Below are 17,356 nucleotides of genomic sequence, written 5' to 3' on the forward strand. Positions count from 1 at the left end.
ATGCAACAACTGACAGAAATGAAATAAGAAATAGACAAATCCACAATTATAATTAGAGACTTCAACCCACCTCTCAATAATGGGTAGATCAACTATACAGAAAATCAGCAAGAATACAGAACTCAACAACACCATCAATGAACAGAATCTAATTAACTCTTACAGAACATACAACAAGAGTACAATACATGTTCCTTTCACATGCCCACAGAACATATGCCATGATAGATCATATCCTGGGCCATAAAACAAACTTCAATACATTTAAAAGAACTGAAATCCTACAGAGTATATTCTCAGGCCACTATGGAATCAAACAAGAAATTAACAGAAAGATAACAGAAAAGTCCATGAGTACTTGGAAAATAGCAAAACACTTGTATATAATTAATGGGTCAAAGAGGAAGTCTCAAGGAAAAGAAAGAAATAATGGAACTAAATGAAAATAAAAATACAGAATATTAAAATTTGTGAGATGGAACTAAATAACTGCTGAGAGGGAAGTTTATAGCACAAAATGCTCACATTTAGAAAAGAGGAAAAGTCTTTAATTGATCATCTAACAAGAAGAGGAGCAGAAAGCCAAACCTTCAGCAAACCAAGGAAAGAAATAATAAGGATAAAATCAGAAATCAATGAAATTGAAAACAGAAAAACAACAGAGAAAAAAAATCAATGAAACAAAAACCCGGTTCTTTGAAAAGAACAATAAAATTGGCAATATTATAGCAAGACTGCAAAGAAAAAGAGACAGAAGAAACAAATTGGTAATATCAAGAATGAGACAGGATATCACCACAAAACCTGCAGATATCAAAAGAACTGTATGGGAATATTGAAAACAACTCTGCACACATAAATTTGACAACTTACGCAAAATAGACCAATTTCTCAAAACATGCAAGCTACCAGAACACACCTAATATCAAGTAGATAATTTGATTAGCCCTATAAATTTTAATGAAATTTAATTTAAAACTTCACACACACAAACACACACACACACACACACACACACACAAAACTTGGCTCAACTGGTTTCACTGGAGAATTCTACTAACTGTTTAACAAAAAATTAACATCAATTGTCACAATCAAGGATTGTGTAGACAATCCTTTTATAAAATAGGAGTGAACATTTCTGAACTATTTTTATAAAGCCAGTATTATGCTGATGCAAAAGCCAGATAAAGACAGTACATAAAAATAGTTCAGGGCTTCCCTGGTGGCGCAGTGGTTGAGAGTCCGCCTGCCGATGCAGGGGACACGGGTTCGTGCCCCGGTCTGGGAAGATCCCACATGCCGTGGAGTGGTTAGGTCCGTGAGCCATGGCCACTGAGCCTGCGTGTCTGGAGCCTGTGCTCTGCAGCGGGAGAGGCCACAACAGTGAGAGGCCCGCGTACCGCAAAAAAAAACCCAAAAAACAAACAAAAAAAACTTCAGACTGATATTCTTCATCAATATAGATGTACAAACTCTTAACAAAATATTAGTCAATAGAATTCAGCAATATATAAAACGAATTATACACCGTGGCCAAGTAGGGTTTATTCTACGGTTGCAAGGCTGGTTCAGTACTTGAAAAATCAATGTAATCCACCATACAAACAGGCTAAAGAAGAAAAATAATATAATCATCTCAGTGGATGCAGAAAAACATTTGACAAAATTTGACAATCGCTCATGATTAAAAAAAAAATCTCTGGGAACTTCCCTGGTGGTCCAGTGGCTAAGGCTCCGTGCTCCCAATGCAGGGGGCCTGGATTCAATCCCTGATCAGGGAACTAGATCCCACATGCTGCAACTAAGTGTTCACATGCCACAACTAAAAGATCCCTTATCTCAACTAAAGATCCCACATACCACAATGAAGATCCCACATGCTGCAACTAAGACCCAGCGCAGCCAAATAAGTAAGTAAATAAATAAATATTTTAAAAGAACTCTCTGGAAACTAGGAATAGAAGGGAATTTCTTCAACTTGATAAAGAACATCTACAAAAAACCTCCTACTAACATTGTACTTAATAGCTTAAGACTGTATGTTTTTCTTTTAAAATCAGAAACAGGGCTAGGATGTCTGCCCTTACCACTGCTCTTCAACATATTACTGGAAGTTCTAGCCAGTGTAGGAAGGCAAGAAAATGAAATAGAAGGCATACAGATCAGAAAGGAAGAAATAAAACTGACCCTAACTGCAGATGACATATAGTCCATGTAGAAAATCACAAGAAATCTACAGCAAAACTCCTAGAATTAATAAGTGAGCTGAAGACTACAGGATACAAAATAAACATACAGAAATTAATTGTATTTCATTTTTATTGAAGTAAAATTGACTTAAAATATTATATTAGTTTCAGTTGTACAACATAGTGTTGATATTTTTATATATTACAAAATGATCACTCCAATAAGTCTAGTTACTATCTATCACAATACAAAGTTATTCCAATATTATTGACTATATTCCATATGCTATATACTATGTTCCCATGACTTATTTATTTTATAACTGGAAGTTTGTACCTCTTAATTTCCCTCACCTATTTCACTCATCTCCCCATACCCCTCCCTCTGGCAACCACCTGCTTGTTCTCTATATCTGTGAGTCTGTTTCTGGTTTGTTATATTCAATCACTTATTTTTTAGATTCCACATATAACTGAAATCATACAGTATTTGTCTTTCTCTGCCTGACTTATTTCACTTAGCATAATACCTTCTAGGTTCACCCACGTTGTCACAAGTGGCAAGGTTTAATTCCTATTTTATGGTCAAATAATATTCCGCTGCATACATATACCATTTCTTATTTATCCACTCATCTGTCGATGAAAGCTTGGGTTGCTTCCATATCTTCGCTATTGTAAAAAATGCTGCAATGAACATAGGGGTGCATATATCTTTTCAAATTAATGTTTTTGTTTTCTTCAGATAAATACCTAGATATGGAATTGCTGGATCATATGGTGGTTCTATTTTTATTTTCTTGAGGAATCTCCACACTGTTTTCCATAGTGGCTGTACCAATTTACATTCTCACCAACAAGGGTTCCCTTTCCTCCAATCTTCCTACACTATTGGTTGGAATGTAAATTGGTACAACCATTATGGAGAACAGTACGGAGGTTCCTTTAAAAACTAAAAATAGAACTACCATATGATCCAGCAACCCCACTCCTGGGCATATATCCGGAGAAAACCATAATTCAAAAAGATACAGGCAACCCAATGTTCACTGCAGCATTATTTACAATAGCCAAGACATGGAAGCAACCTAAATGTCCATCAACAGAGGAATGTATACAGATGTGGTACATATATGCAACAAAATATTACTCAGCCATAAAGAAGAATGAAATAATGCCATTTGTAGCAACATGGATGGACCTACAGATTATCATAGTAAGTGAAGTGAGTCAGAGAAAGACAAATATCATATGATATCACTTATATGTGGAATTTAAAAAGATGACACATGGGAATTCCCTAGTGGTCCAATGGTTAGGACTCAGTGCTTTCACTGCTGGGGCTCAGGTTCAATCCCTGGTCAGGCAACTAAGATCCCACAAGCTGTGCAGTGTGGCCAAAAAAAACAAAAACAAAAACAAAAAATAGGATGACACAAATGAACTGATTTACAAAACAGAAACAGACAAACAGACTCACAGACTTTGAAAACAAACTTATGGTTAACAAAGCGGAAAGGGAAGGGTTGTGGGGGAGGAATAAACTAGGAGGTTGGGATTAAAATATACACACTACTATATATAAAATTGACAATCAACAGGGACCTATTGAATAGCACAGGGAACTCTACTCAATATTCTGTAATAACCTATATGGGAAAAGGATCTGAAAAAGAATGGAGATAAGTATATGTATAACTGAACCACTCTGCTGTACACCTGAAACTAACACAACATTGTAAATCAACTATACCCCAATATAAAATAAAAATTAAATTAAATTTTTAGAAAGGGTTCCCTTTCCTCCACATCCTTGCCAATATTTATTATATGTTGTCTTTTTGATAATAGCCATTCGGAAAGGTGTGAGGTGATATCTCATTGTGGTTTTGATTTGTATTTCCCAGATGATTTGAGAAGTTGAACATTTTTTCACATGCCTGTGAAAAGATAGCATCTGTATGTCTTCTTTAGAAAAATGTTTATTCAGAGCCTATGCCCATTATTTAATTGGGTTGTTTGTTTTTTTGATGTGGAGTTGTATGAATTCTTTGTATATTTTGGATATTAACCCATCGTTGGATATATCATTTGCAAATATCTTTCTCAATTCAGTAGACAGCCTTTTTGTTTTGTTGATAGTTTTATATGCTGTGCACAGAGTTTTTAATTTGATGTAGTCCCATTTGTTTATTTTTGCTTTAGCTTTCCTTGCATGAGGAGACATATCCAAAAAAATATTGCTAAGACTGATGTCAAAGAGCATAGGGCCTAGGTTTTCTTCTAGGAGTTTTATGGTTTCAGGTTTTACATTTAACTCTTTAATCCACTGCCATGTAGCTATCTAGTTTTCCCAACACCATTTATTGAAGAGGCTTTCTTCTTCCTCATTGAATATTCTTGCCTCCTTTCTCATAGATAAATTGCTGTTATAACTATGGGCTCATTTATGGGCTCTCCATTTGGTTCCATTAATCCACATATCTGTTTCTTGCGCCAGTATCATACTATTTTGATTATTGAAGCTTTATAGTATAGTTTGAAATTAGGGACTGTGATGCCTCCTGTTTTGTTCTTCTTTTTAAAAAAATTTACAATGTTGTGTTAGTTTCAGATGTACAGCAAAGTGATTCATTTTTATACATATATACATTATATATATAACTATTATAATATACTATATATAATATAATGTATAATATATAACTATATATAACATACATAATATATATAAAAATATGTTCTTTTTCAGATTCTTTTCCCATATAGGTTATTACAGAGTACTGAGTAGAGTTCCCTGTGTTACACAGTAGATCCTTGTTGATTATCTGTTTTATATACAGTACTGTGTATACGTTAATCCCAACAACCTAATTTATCCCTCCCCCCCAACCTTTCCCCTTTGGTAACCATAAGTTTGTTTTCAAAGTCTGTGAGTCTGTTTCTGTTTTGTAAATAAGTTCATTTGTACCATTTTTTTAGATTCCACATATAAGCAGTATCACATATTTGTCTTTCTCTGTCTGACTTGCTTCACTTATCTCTAGGTCCATCTATATTGCTGCAAATGGCATCATTTCATTCGTTTTTATGGCTGAGTAATATTCCATACTGTGTGTATGTGTATACATATATATATGTATATATATACCATATCTTCTTTATACATTCCTCTGTTGATGGACATTTAGGTTGCTTCCATGTCTTGGCTATTGTAAATAGCGTTGCTATGACCATTGGGCTGCATGTATCTTTTTGAATTAGAGTTTTCATCTTTTCCAGGTATATGTTCAGGAGTGGGATTGCTGGATCATATGGTAGTTCTATTTTTAGTTTTTTTAAGGAAAAATCTCCATACTGTTCTCCCTGTTCTTTTTTATGATTGTTTTGGCTATTTGGGGTCTTCTGTGTTTCCATATAAATTTTAGAATTGTTTGTTCTAATTCTGTGGAAAATGTCATTGGTATTTTGATAGCGATTGCATTGAATCTTTAGATTACCTCAGGTAGTATGGTCTTTTTGACTATATTAATTCTATTAATTCTTCCATTCCATGAGCATTGTATATCTTTCTGTTTGTGTCATCTTCAATCTATTTCATCAAACTCTTATAATTTTCTGAGTACAGGTCTTTTACCACCTTGATTAGATTTATTCCCGGGTGTTTTCATCTTTTTGATGTGATTGTTTATTGGGAGTTTTTGATTACTGATTCAATTTTATTACTGGTAATTGGCCTGTTCATATCTTCTATTTCTTCCTGATTCAGTCTTGAGAGATTGTACATGTCTAGGAATTTATACACTTCTTCTAGGTTGTCCATTTTATTTATTTATTTTAAAAAATTTATTGTATATTGGAGTATAGTTGATTAACAATGTTGCGTTAGTTTCCAGTGTACAGCAAAGTGATTCAGTTTTACATATACATGTATCTATTCTTTTTCAAATTCTTTTCCCATTTAGGTTATTACAGAGTATTGAGCAGAGTTCCCTGTGCTATACAGTAGGTCCTTGTTGGTTATCCATTTTAAATATAGCAGTGTGTACATGTCAATCCCAAACTCCCAATCCAACCCTCCCCCGCCAGCCTTCCCCCCTTGTATAGGCTGTCCATTTTATTGGTGCATAATTGTCCATAGGAATCTCTTATGATCTTTTGCATTTCTGTGGTGTTGGTTGTAACCTCTCCTTTTTCATTTCTGATTTTATTGATTTGGGCCCTCTCTCTTTTTTTCTTGATGAGTCTGGCTAAAGATTTACCAATTTTATCATTTCAAAGAATAAGGTCGTAAGTTCATTGATCTTTTCTATTTTTTTTTTTTTTAGTCTCCATGGCATTTATTTCTGTTCTGATCTATATTATTTCTTTGCTTCTATTACCTTTGGGATTTTTTCTCTTCTTTTTCTACTTTCTTTAGTCATAAGGTTACGTTGATTGATATTTTTCTTGTTTCTTGAGGTTAGCTTGCATCACTATAAATTTCCCTCTTAGAACTGCTTTTGCTGCATCCCACCATAGATTCTGGATCATTGTGTTTCTATTTGCATTTGTCTCCTAGTTTTATTTGATTTCCTCTTGAATTCTTCAGTGACTCATTGGTTGTTTAGTAGCATATTGTTTAGCCTCCATGTGTTTGAGTTTTTTTTGCAGGTTTTTTTTTCCTTGTAGTTGATTTCTAGTTTCATATTGTTGTGGTTGGAAATGATGCTTGATATGACTTCAATCTTCTTAAATCGGGCCTCCCTGGTGGCGCAGTGGTTGAGAGTCCGCCTGCCGATGCAGGGGATACGGGTTCGTGCCCCGGTCTGGGAGGATCCCATGTGCCGTGGAGCGGCTGGGCCCGTGAGCCATGGCTGCTGAGCCTGCGCATCCGGAGCCTGTGCTCCGCAACGGGAGAGGCCACAACAGTGAGAGGCCCACGTACCGCAAAAAAAAAAAAAAAAAAAAAAAAAAAAAAAAAAAAAAAAATCTTCTTAAATTTACTATGACTTGTTTTGTGGCCCAGCATGTGATCTATCCTGTAGAATTTTCCATGTGCACTAGAAAAGAATGTGTATTCTACTAATTTTGGATGGAATTTCTATATATCTACTAAGTCCATTTGGACTAATGTGTCATTTAAGGCCAGTGTTTCATTGATTTTCTGTCTAGATGATCTGTCCATTGATGTAAGTGGGGTGTTAAAGTCCCCTAATATTACTGTGTTACTGTCAATTTCTCCCTTTATGGCTGTTAGCATTTTCCTTATGTATTTAGTTGCTCCTATGTTGGCTACATACATATTTATAATTTTTATATCTTCTTGGATTGACCCTTTGATCATTATGTAATGTCCTTCTTTGTCTCTAGTCCTGGAGCTAGTGTTGGAAGGCTAATGGGTGGGGCTGGGATCCAGAGGGTCCAGGGCCTGGTGTTCACCCACTAGCAGATGAGGCCGGGTCCTGGGGCTAGTGCCGGCCCACTTGTGGGTGGAGCCAGGTCCCAGTGTGTTGGAGTTGATGTTGGCCTGCAGGTGGATGGGGCTGGGTCCTGGTGTGGCTGGGAGCTCAGTACAGCAGCCAGACTACTGGTGGGTGGGTCCATGTACTTGCCCAGCTAGCTGTCTGGCCTGGAATGTCCCAGGACTGGTGCTGATTGGCTGGTGGGTGGGGCCAGGTCCAGGCAGTAATAAACTAAAGGGAAGGTTCCAACATGGCGCTTACTAGCACAAATATACCCGTGATAGGAAGAGCTCCAAGAAATGGCTGCTGCCAGCTTGATGTCCCCATGATGAGTTTCAATTGCCTCCTGTCTGAGAGGCTCTGCAAATCAGCTCTTGGTTTGACCCAGGCTCCTTTCAAATTAGTGCTTCTGTCCTGGGTCTTGGAGTGTGTGAGATTTTGTGCATACCCTTTAAAAGTGGAGCCTCTATTTTTCACAGCCCTCTGGCTCTCCCAAAAGTAAGTTCCACTGGCCTTCAAAGCCAAATGTTCTGGAGTCTTATCTTTCTGGTCAGTACCCAAGGTTGGGGGGCCCAATGTGGGGCTCAGACCTGTTGCTCTTTGGGGAGAACCTCTACAATTATAATTATCCTTCCATTTGTTGCTCACCCACCCAGGGAATAGGTCTTGAATATACTTCAACTCCACCCCTCCTACCTGTCTCCTTGTGGTTCCCTATTTATACCTTCAGCTGTAGAATATCCTTTCTGCTAGTGTTCAGGTCATTATCATGGATAGTTCCTCCATAATAGTTTCAATTTTGTTGTGCCCATGGGAGGAGGTGAGCTCAGGGTCTTCCTACTCCACCATCTTGGCCCTTGACAATTTTTTTTTTTGGCCCTTGAAAATGTTGTGGCAGAAGGGACTCCATGGCTAGTGATGAAAGATCAGCCTTTATATGTATTATTTTCCCCTATATGTAAAGCATCATTTCTCTCTGGCTGCTTTCAATAATTTTTCTGTCTTTAGACTGACAAGGGCTTAATTTCCAAAATATACAAACAGGTCATATGACTCAATATTGAAAAAACAAACAACCCAATCACAAAATGGGCAGAAGATCTAACTATACATTTCTCCAGGAAGACATACAGATGGCCAAAAGGCACATGAAAACATGCTCAGCATCCCTAATTATTAGAGAAATGCAAATCAAAACTGCAATGAGGTATCACCTCACATCAGTTGGAAGGGCCATCATCAAAAAGTCTACAAATAATAAATGCTGGAGAGGGTATGGAGAAAAAAGAACCCTCCTACACTGTTGATGGGAATGTAAATTGGTGCAGCCACCATGGAGAACAGTATTGAGGTTCCTTAAAAAACTAAAAATAGAGTTGTCATATGATCCAGCAATCCCACTCCTCAGCATATATCCGGAAGAGACAAAAACTCTAATTTAAAAAGATACATGCACCCCAATGTTCATAGCAGCACTATTTACAACAGCCAAGATACAGAAGCAACCTAAGTATCTACTGACAGATGAGTGGATAAAGTAGATGTGAGATACACACACACACACACACACACACACACACTCAGAGGAATATTACTCAGCCATAAAAAGAATGAAATTCTGCAATTTGCAGCAACATGAATGGACCTAGAGAATATTATGCTTAGTGAAATAAGTCAGAGAAAAACAAATATCATATGATATCACTTATATGTGGAATCTAAAAAATGATGCAAATGAACTTATTTACAAAACACAAACAGACTCACAGACATAGAAAACAAGTTTATGGTTACCAAAGGGGAAAGGGGGGGGAGATAAATTAGGAGTTTCGGATTAACAGATACACACGACTATATATAAAATGATAACCAACAAGGACCTACTGTATAGCACAAGGAACTATATTCAATATCTTGTAATAACGTATAATGGAAAAGAATATATATATATGTATATGTATAACTGAACCATATTGCTGTACACCTGAAACTAACACACATTATAAATCAAGTATACTTCAATAAAAAAATATTTTTTCTGTCCTTAGATTTCAAAGGTTTGACTGTAATGTATCTTGGCACGATTTTATACTATTTACAATTCACTCAGCTTCTTGAATCTGTGGGCATATGTTTCTGCCAAATTTGGGAATATTTATTTAAGTTATTAAATATAAATATTATATATTATTTCTTTGAGTACTTTTGCAGCCTTACCCTCTTTCGCCTCTCCTTCTGAGACTCTGATTGGCACAAATATCAGATCTTTTGTTATAGTTCCACTGATCCCTGTTCATTTTTCAGTCTATTTTCTCTTTATTATCCAGATTAGATAATTTCTATTGTTCTTTCTCCAAGTTCACTGATTATTTTCTCTGTTGTCTCCAATCTGCAGTTTAACCCATCTTTTGTGTATTTTATTTCAGTTATTGTATCTTTTAGTTCTTAATTTCCATTTGTTCTTTTGTATATTATATATCTTTGTAAGACTTTCTATTTTTAATTTGTATCAAGAATGTTCAGCGAATTCCCTGGCGGTCCAGTGGTTAGGACCTGGCACTTTCACTGCACAAGCCACACAGCACGGCCCAAAAAAAGAATGTTCAGAATTGTTTGTCAAAGCATTTCTCTCTCATGGCTGCTTTGAAATCCTTATCAGGTAATTCAGTCATTTGTGTTACAGTGATTTGATTTTCTATGGATAACACAAATCTATTGATTTTCTTTCCTCAGTCAGTTTGAGATCTCAGTTTGATATCTTCCTGGTTCTTGGTATGATGAGGGACTTTCAATTCAAACCTTAATATTTCGGGTATTATTTTATGAGACTCTGGATCTCATTTAAGTTTTGTGTTTTAGCAGGTCTTTTCTGACACCACTCTGGTGGGTGAAGGAGGATGCTGTCTCGTTACTGCCTAGTGGGAGTAGAAGTCCTAACTCCCCATGTGCCCTTGTCTGACACTTCCACAGCAGGAACAGGTGGCATACCTTCTTACAGTCTGGCAATGGTAGAAGTCTAGGTTCTTCATTTGGCCTTTACTGGTAGGGGTAAGAGTGGGCTACAGTTTTTCTCTAGTGTTTGGTTGGAATAGAGTAGTTATTATCTAAAAGATTTCTGTATTACTAGGTTGTTCCTTCTGCGTACTTTGGCTAGAGAGAGCAGGCTTTTCTTGGTCTGCACCTGTTGGTGTTTCTGGGCTGCCAGCTTGTCCTGCACACAGTCTGGGATATATAAGGCACAAAGAAAAGCCAGGGAACTCACTACTGCAGCATTCCTTGGATCCCAAGGCCCTTAGCCAATCTGTCACCTTCTGTTCACCTTCTAGAGTACCTTGTGCTTGTTTTATATATAATATCCTGAGCTTTTAGTTTTATTTAGCAGGAGGAATAGGGAAAATTATATCTATTCCATCTTCCCAGAAGAAGAAATCTAGTTGGTTCTTTTGAACATGCTAATTTGACCATATCACTCTTCAGCTTAAAACATCTCAATGGCTCCAATTACCTACAGGATCAAATCCCAAAACAAAAACCTCACTGAGGAGGAGAGACTGTGTCAGATACACTTCTACATTCCCAAAGTCCAGCATGGCTCTTATAAATAATAGTCACTCTGAATGCCTAAAGATTAAAGAATTTGGGCTTAAGTTAATGCATTTCCCATACCGGTATATGTTCTGGTGAATTATGCACTTTCTTAAAGACTATTCCATAGCCAAAAGTATGATGTACTTGCATAGACATTTTTGCCCTGAGTCAAAGCATTGAGAGAACTGTCAAAGCTAGAACCACACATACCTTCTACAGGCAACCGCCGCCGTATGGCCAGGCGTTCCATTTTCCTCTGTGTCTCTGCCAGACTGAAAAGGACCCCATATACATATTGACGAGCTGACCGGAACAGGAGAGCAGCTGGAGGCAGCTCCATGTTACACTCATCCTCAATACATACAGGGATCTTAATCTCACCCTAATGAGAAAATGGTACAGGAGAAAGGAGAAAATGAGTTACCTCAAGGTTTGGAATTGAGCTGAGAAGAACCAGTAATGAACTGTAGCCTCGCTATTAAATTTTCTACTTGTATTCAGACAGAATTTCAGACTAAAAAAAGTTGTAACAAGCCGAGCTGACCATAGGCAGCTTAAAAGCTAAATTCCATTTTTAAAAGTCTCTGCTATGACTAACTACAGCTGACTAAATGGAGAAAATTCATCTTAGACATTTTTTTCTGAGGGATAGATTTGTATGGTAAGACTGGAGGAAGGGAATAGCTCTGGAGAAGTAGACTGAGAGGTAAATAACAAGGGCATAATGCCTCTTCTTAGAGTGTGTCCATCCCTAGACCAGAGTCCACAAACATGGTGCATTATCTTCTTCAAAATCTCACAATTATACTTCTCTGTGAGGCCTCATTTACTGCACAGTCCCATCTTTTGCTGGTCTCACCTCACTAGAGTCCCTTGATACAATGAGGGCCCCCAGCACACTTGATCTCCTTTCAGATACAATCATCACAATTTTCTCTGGTAACTTACAGTCCTAGGAAGTGTGAAGTACAGTGTTAAGAGCAGGGAGGTAGGTGTTGATGTGTTCTCTCACCTTAGTGAGGACATGGTAGATATATGGGTACATAAGACCCCTTCGATGTCTGTGTTCAGCAACCCGCAAGACTTCTGGAGCTACTGGAGGTAAGGGTGGAATGGTGATGTCCATATGGTTCCTCGTAGACATAGACAGCAGAGATGGGATGTGGGGTTCACCATCACCCAGGCTGGCATCTGAAACTCCAGCATCGATAGGCTGTACCCAAGACCCTCTGTCACCATTTGGATCCTCCCATCCAGGCTGCTGCTGAAGTGTTTCTGTGATGTGACTAAAAGGTTTTAAAAGATAGTGTAGAAGAGAGAAGGGGGGTTGATAAAGACATTCCAACTCAAGATGTCTGTTCTGATTCCAAGGAATTTTAACAAACCCTTTGGAAGCCAGGATATTGGGTTAGCGCTGGACCTGATACCTTTCCTCTCAGTGGCCATCACTATCCTCCTGGCTTATTTCATCTGATATAAGCCAAAGCAATCAAAAGTCATGGGAACCGGGTTTCCCTGGTGGCGCAGTGGTTAAGGATCCGCCTGCCAATGCAGGGGACGTGGGTTCAAGCCCTGGTCCGGGAAGATCCCACATGCCGCGGAGCAACTAAGCCCGTGTGCCACAACTACTGAGCCTGTGCTCTAGAGTCCGCGAGCCACAACTACTGAGCCCACGCGCCACAGCTACTGAAGCCTGCGTGCCTAGAGCCCGTGCTCTGCAACAAGAGAAGCCACCGCATTGAGAAGCCCGCTCACTGCAACAAAGAGTAGCCCCCGCTCGCCACAACTAGAGAAAGACCACACACAGCAACAAAGACCCAACAGAGCCAAAAATTTAAAAAAAGTCATGGGAACCATTCTGAATCCTTTATACCTTATAAGAGGCCATGTTTAGAGTCTGCTCATGTTCTAAGGAAATAACTACAATTTAAAACCTCAGGAACTTCCCTGGTTGTCCAGTGAGTAAGATTCCATGCTCCCAATACCGGAGGCCCAGGTTCAGTCCCTGGTTGGGGAACTAGATCCCGCATGCATGCTGCAACTAAGAGTTTGCATGCTGCAACTAAGAGTCTGCATGCCGCAACTAAGGAGCTCGCATGCCGTGACTAAGACCCAGTGCAGCCAAAATAAATGAATGAATAAATAAATATAAAAGCAAACAAACAAACAAAACCCCAAAAAACCCTCAAAGCAGCTCTCTCTCCCAGGAATAATCTGTTTGGAGGAATAATCTAAGAACAAATGAGCTTATATAAAATCTCACTGTTTTAATCCTCAAAACCCTGTCTTAGTTATAACTGCATACTCAACTGTTCCAATACCTCAACTCTATAAAGTCTTTCAAGTTTTTTTTCCATTCCACCTACTCCCCTTCACAAATTGAGAGATGACAGGCATGATACATAGCACACCCCTACCAGGGCTTCCTTAACCAGCTGCTATGCTGCCTTCTACCTCAGTGGCCTGGGTATCTGAAAATTACCACCTGTACAGGGTCCAGATGAGCATGAAGTAGCCAAGCATAGAGAGAATTTTCCTACTTCACTTAAGAGCAAAGAGTCACAGAGAAAAGCCAGGAACATACACTTTCCCAGGTTCCCTACCTAGGTTACTGCAAAAGAATACAGATGCTTCAGAATTCTGTTCCCTGAGGTGCCTGTACAGATACTTACTCAGAGCTGGCTCCATTTGGCTCATCAGCATCAGAGGAAGAGGAGTGGGAAGAGTCTGGTCCCAAAGGAGGTGAGGCTTTGGAAGTCAGGTAATTGGGAAACTGGGATGCAGAGGAATCATAAGAGACAGCCCAACTGGCAAAGGGGCTGTCCTGCAGCATGGGATCCTCAGAAAAAGCATGGGATTCCCCCAAAGCATGGGGGGAGAAGAGAAGAGAGGAGTTGGGTCCCACTGGGAATGGTGGTGGATATTTCATTTTCTGGGGCACGTGGTGAGAAAACTAAAGGACAAAACAGAAAGAAAAGCTCTTTATTTAACATTTTACAAGGTTCCAAGATGGTTTCCCCAGAAGTTGTGACATAGTGGATGATGCCAGTAGCTGGAATTGTTTGGATACAAAGAACCTACTGAGAATAACAAGAAATAATTCTAACAGTGATGTATTGACAGAATCCTCCAAAGGCAGGACAATGGTCCAATCTATGTCTCCTAGAACCATTCTTCCAACATTATCTAATTTACCTTCACAATGCCCTAGTGGTTACTGATTTGGATGTTTTCTTTACAGAGTCTGCCAGCCTCAAGTTGAGAACATGACATTCTGATAATACTGACACTCTGATAATACTGAATCACCCTAACTCCTTAACTCAGATTATAAAAATTGGGAAGCAACCCAAGTCTAATGCTATCAAATGGTGTCAAGCTTCTGAAAAGATATTTACCATTGGCTTTCCAGCAGAGATAGTGCCCATTTGATTTCGTGGAATGGGAGGATTTCCAAGTCGATTATTCCGAAAACCTGAAGCAAAGAGAAAGGGCTATCCTTTAGTCAATCCTAATAATTGTACCCTGTTATATTCTGCTAACCTCAAATCACCTGAGAAATTATTATTAATAAATAAGTTAACAATTTATTGAACAGCTACTATGCGCCATGCCAAGAACCTTACATAAATTATTTCTTCTGATAACAACCCTATTAAGGAGGTATCCTGAGCCACATTTCATACAGATGTGACTTGCAAAGATCACACAGCTAGTACATAGCAGAGGTAGAATTCAAACTCAGGCCTGACCCCACAGACAGGGCAATTTTACATATACCAGGCCACAGTGGAGATTAGCACCAGAAGAAGCCCAAGCTAAGGAAATAGCATTGGATCCCATCTATAAATTCAAGAAATGAGGGCCCTGTTTCATGTCACCTCTCTTATTACATGGAAATCAAAAGGATGTCTATCAAATAGGAATGACTTCTAGGAGGGTGCAATACAAATAAGTGATTCCACTCTGTCCCAGGAGTTCCTGAGGGACTAACTCAGTTTCCTCTATAGACAGAGCAGCTCAGGGTCAAATGGAAGCCTTACCTAGAAAGGAGGAGGGACCCACTGGCAGCGAAGAGAGTTTGGTTGTGACTGAATAGTACTCAACTGCTTTCTTGAATCGTTCTATTTTATCTTCTGTCCTGGACTGGATGTTGGAACGTCAAATGTTCAGAAGAAGAAATAACATGAGAGTGTCTTTGTCATGCAATTTATAATTTGAGAGTCAAAACAGTAGCAGAAATCAAATGTTTAAAGAAACCCAAGGGAGCAATTTTTCATGCTGTGGAAAAGATTAGGTAGGGAGAGAGCATTATAGAACATAAAAGCTGGAATAGTTAAAAAAAATTAAGTTTAAAAATAAATAAAGTTTACTTACATTTTGTGCTATTCTAAAATGGTCACATGATCATTAGAAAAAATACATAAAGATAGGAGAAAAAAAGTACACAGTACCATCACCCAAAGATATTTTGGTGTGCTTCCTTCCACTAATTATTTTTTTTTTTTGGCTGTGTTGGGTCTTCATTGCTGCGTGCAGGCTTTCTCTAGTTGCGGCGAGCAGGGGTTACTCTTTGTTGCGGTGCGCAGGCTTCTCATTGCGGTGGCTTCTCTTGTGCGGAGCACAGGCTGTAGGAGCACGGGCTTCAGTAGTTGTGGCACGCGGGCTCAGTAGTTGTGGCTCTCTGGCTCTAGAATGCAGGCTCAGTAGTTGTGGCACGCGGGCTTACTTGCTCCGCAACATGTGGGATCTTCCCAGACCAGGGCTCGAACCCGTGTCCCCTGCATTGGCAGGCGGATTCTTAACCACTGCACCACCAGGGAAGCCCTCCACTAATTTTTAAAATACATTTTTTTGTTGAAGTATAGCTAGTCTATTTTAATACACATATTTTTTCTATAGTTGATACCGTACTCTGTGTACAATTTCATATCTTGCTTTTATTACACAAGACAATTTTGAATGGCTGAATATTTTATCATTATACATATATCATAAATTATTTACTTCTCTAATACCTGACATTTAGGTTATTTCTCACATTTGGCTATTATAACTTACACAGAAAAGAACATATATGTACGTATAAAGTTTTTCTGGATTTCAGATTAGGTTCATATGAAAATGTCCCTAAAGTGGAATTATTGCTTCAAAAGGTATGAATAATGCAACCAGAACCACTTAAACATATACAAAATCCACAATGTGAAATCACTATATATCCACCAGAATGGCTAAAATTAAAGACTATAAATATCTAGCACTGGCAAGGATATGGTGTGACTGGAATCCCAATGCACTGCTTGTAAGAATGTATATTGGTAGAGGTGAGAAAGCAGTTTGGCAGTTTCTTATAATGTTAAACATATATTTGCCATATGGCACAGCAATCCTACTCCTAAGTATTTATCCAGGAGAAATGAGTACATATGTCCACCAAAAAATATGAACAAGAATACTAACAACAGCTTTATTTAATAGCTCCAAACTGGAAATAACTCAAATGTATATCAACAGAAGAATGGATAAATTATGGTATATTCATATGATAAAAAACTGTGCAGTAATAAAGAACAAAGGACTGATATATGCAACAACATGGACTAATCTCAGACATAATAATGAATGAAAGAAGAGACACACACAGAGTAAATATAAAGTTCAAGTAGAAGCGAAACTTATCTATGGTGATAGAAAATACCGTTTACCTCTGCTGTGTTGGGGCTGATTGAGAAGGGGCTTTTCCTTATCAAGCTTTTTCCAATGTAATTTTTAAATCCTCTTGAATATAACATATGACCTTCATAATATTTCATCAAATAGAATATAAGATATTAAAGTCATTTCTAATTTCTCATTATAAATAATGCTCTGATGAGCATATTTTTACATACGTTTCTTGGGTTATTTCATAGGGCATATTCTTAGAAGTGAAATTACTAGGTCAAAGGATATGGTCATTTTCATAGACTCTTGATACATGATACTAAATCTCTTTCCAAGGCAGATGTCTCAAGTTATACTCTCATCATCAGTGCATGAGAGTGCCCAATTCACCCTATAGACCCAGTGTTGAATATTTTCTACAAAAAATCATCTCCTAACTATAACACTTACTTTTTATAGGAAAAT

General features: G+C 38.2%; 1 protein-coding gene across 1 annotated transcript in view; it reads right to left on the reverse strand.

Annotated features, from left to right (window-relative positions):
* The window catches only part of FAM120C (family with sequence similarity 120 member C), a gene marked incomplete at both ends in the record, with an annotated part of 135,475 nt that overhangs the window by 74,906 nt on the left and 43,213 nt on the right, over nucleotides 1-17,356 (reverse strand). Inside the window, 5 exons of the mRNA XM_079727059.1 lie at nucleotides 11,435-11,606; nucleotides 12,237-12,510; nucleotides 13,897-14,177; nucleotides 14,623-14,699; nucleotides 15,268-15,370. Coding sequence (XP_079583185.1) covers nucleotides 11,435-11,606; nucleotides 12,237-12,510; nucleotides 13,897-14,177; nucleotides 14,623-14,699; nucleotides 15,268-15,370 — 907 coding nt within the window. The remainder of the gene's footprint in view (nucleotides 1-11,434; nucleotides 11,607-12,236; nucleotides 12,511-13,896; nucleotides 14,178-14,622; nucleotides 14,700-15,267; nucleotides 15,371-17,356) is intronic.

Source organism: Hyperoodon ampullatus (assembly GCF_949752795.1).
Source record: "Hyperoodon ampullatus genome assembly, chromosome: X".
Lineage (NCBI taxonomy): Eukaryota > Metazoa > Chordata > Mammalia > Artiodactyla > Ziphiidae > Hyperoodon > Hyperoodon ampullatus.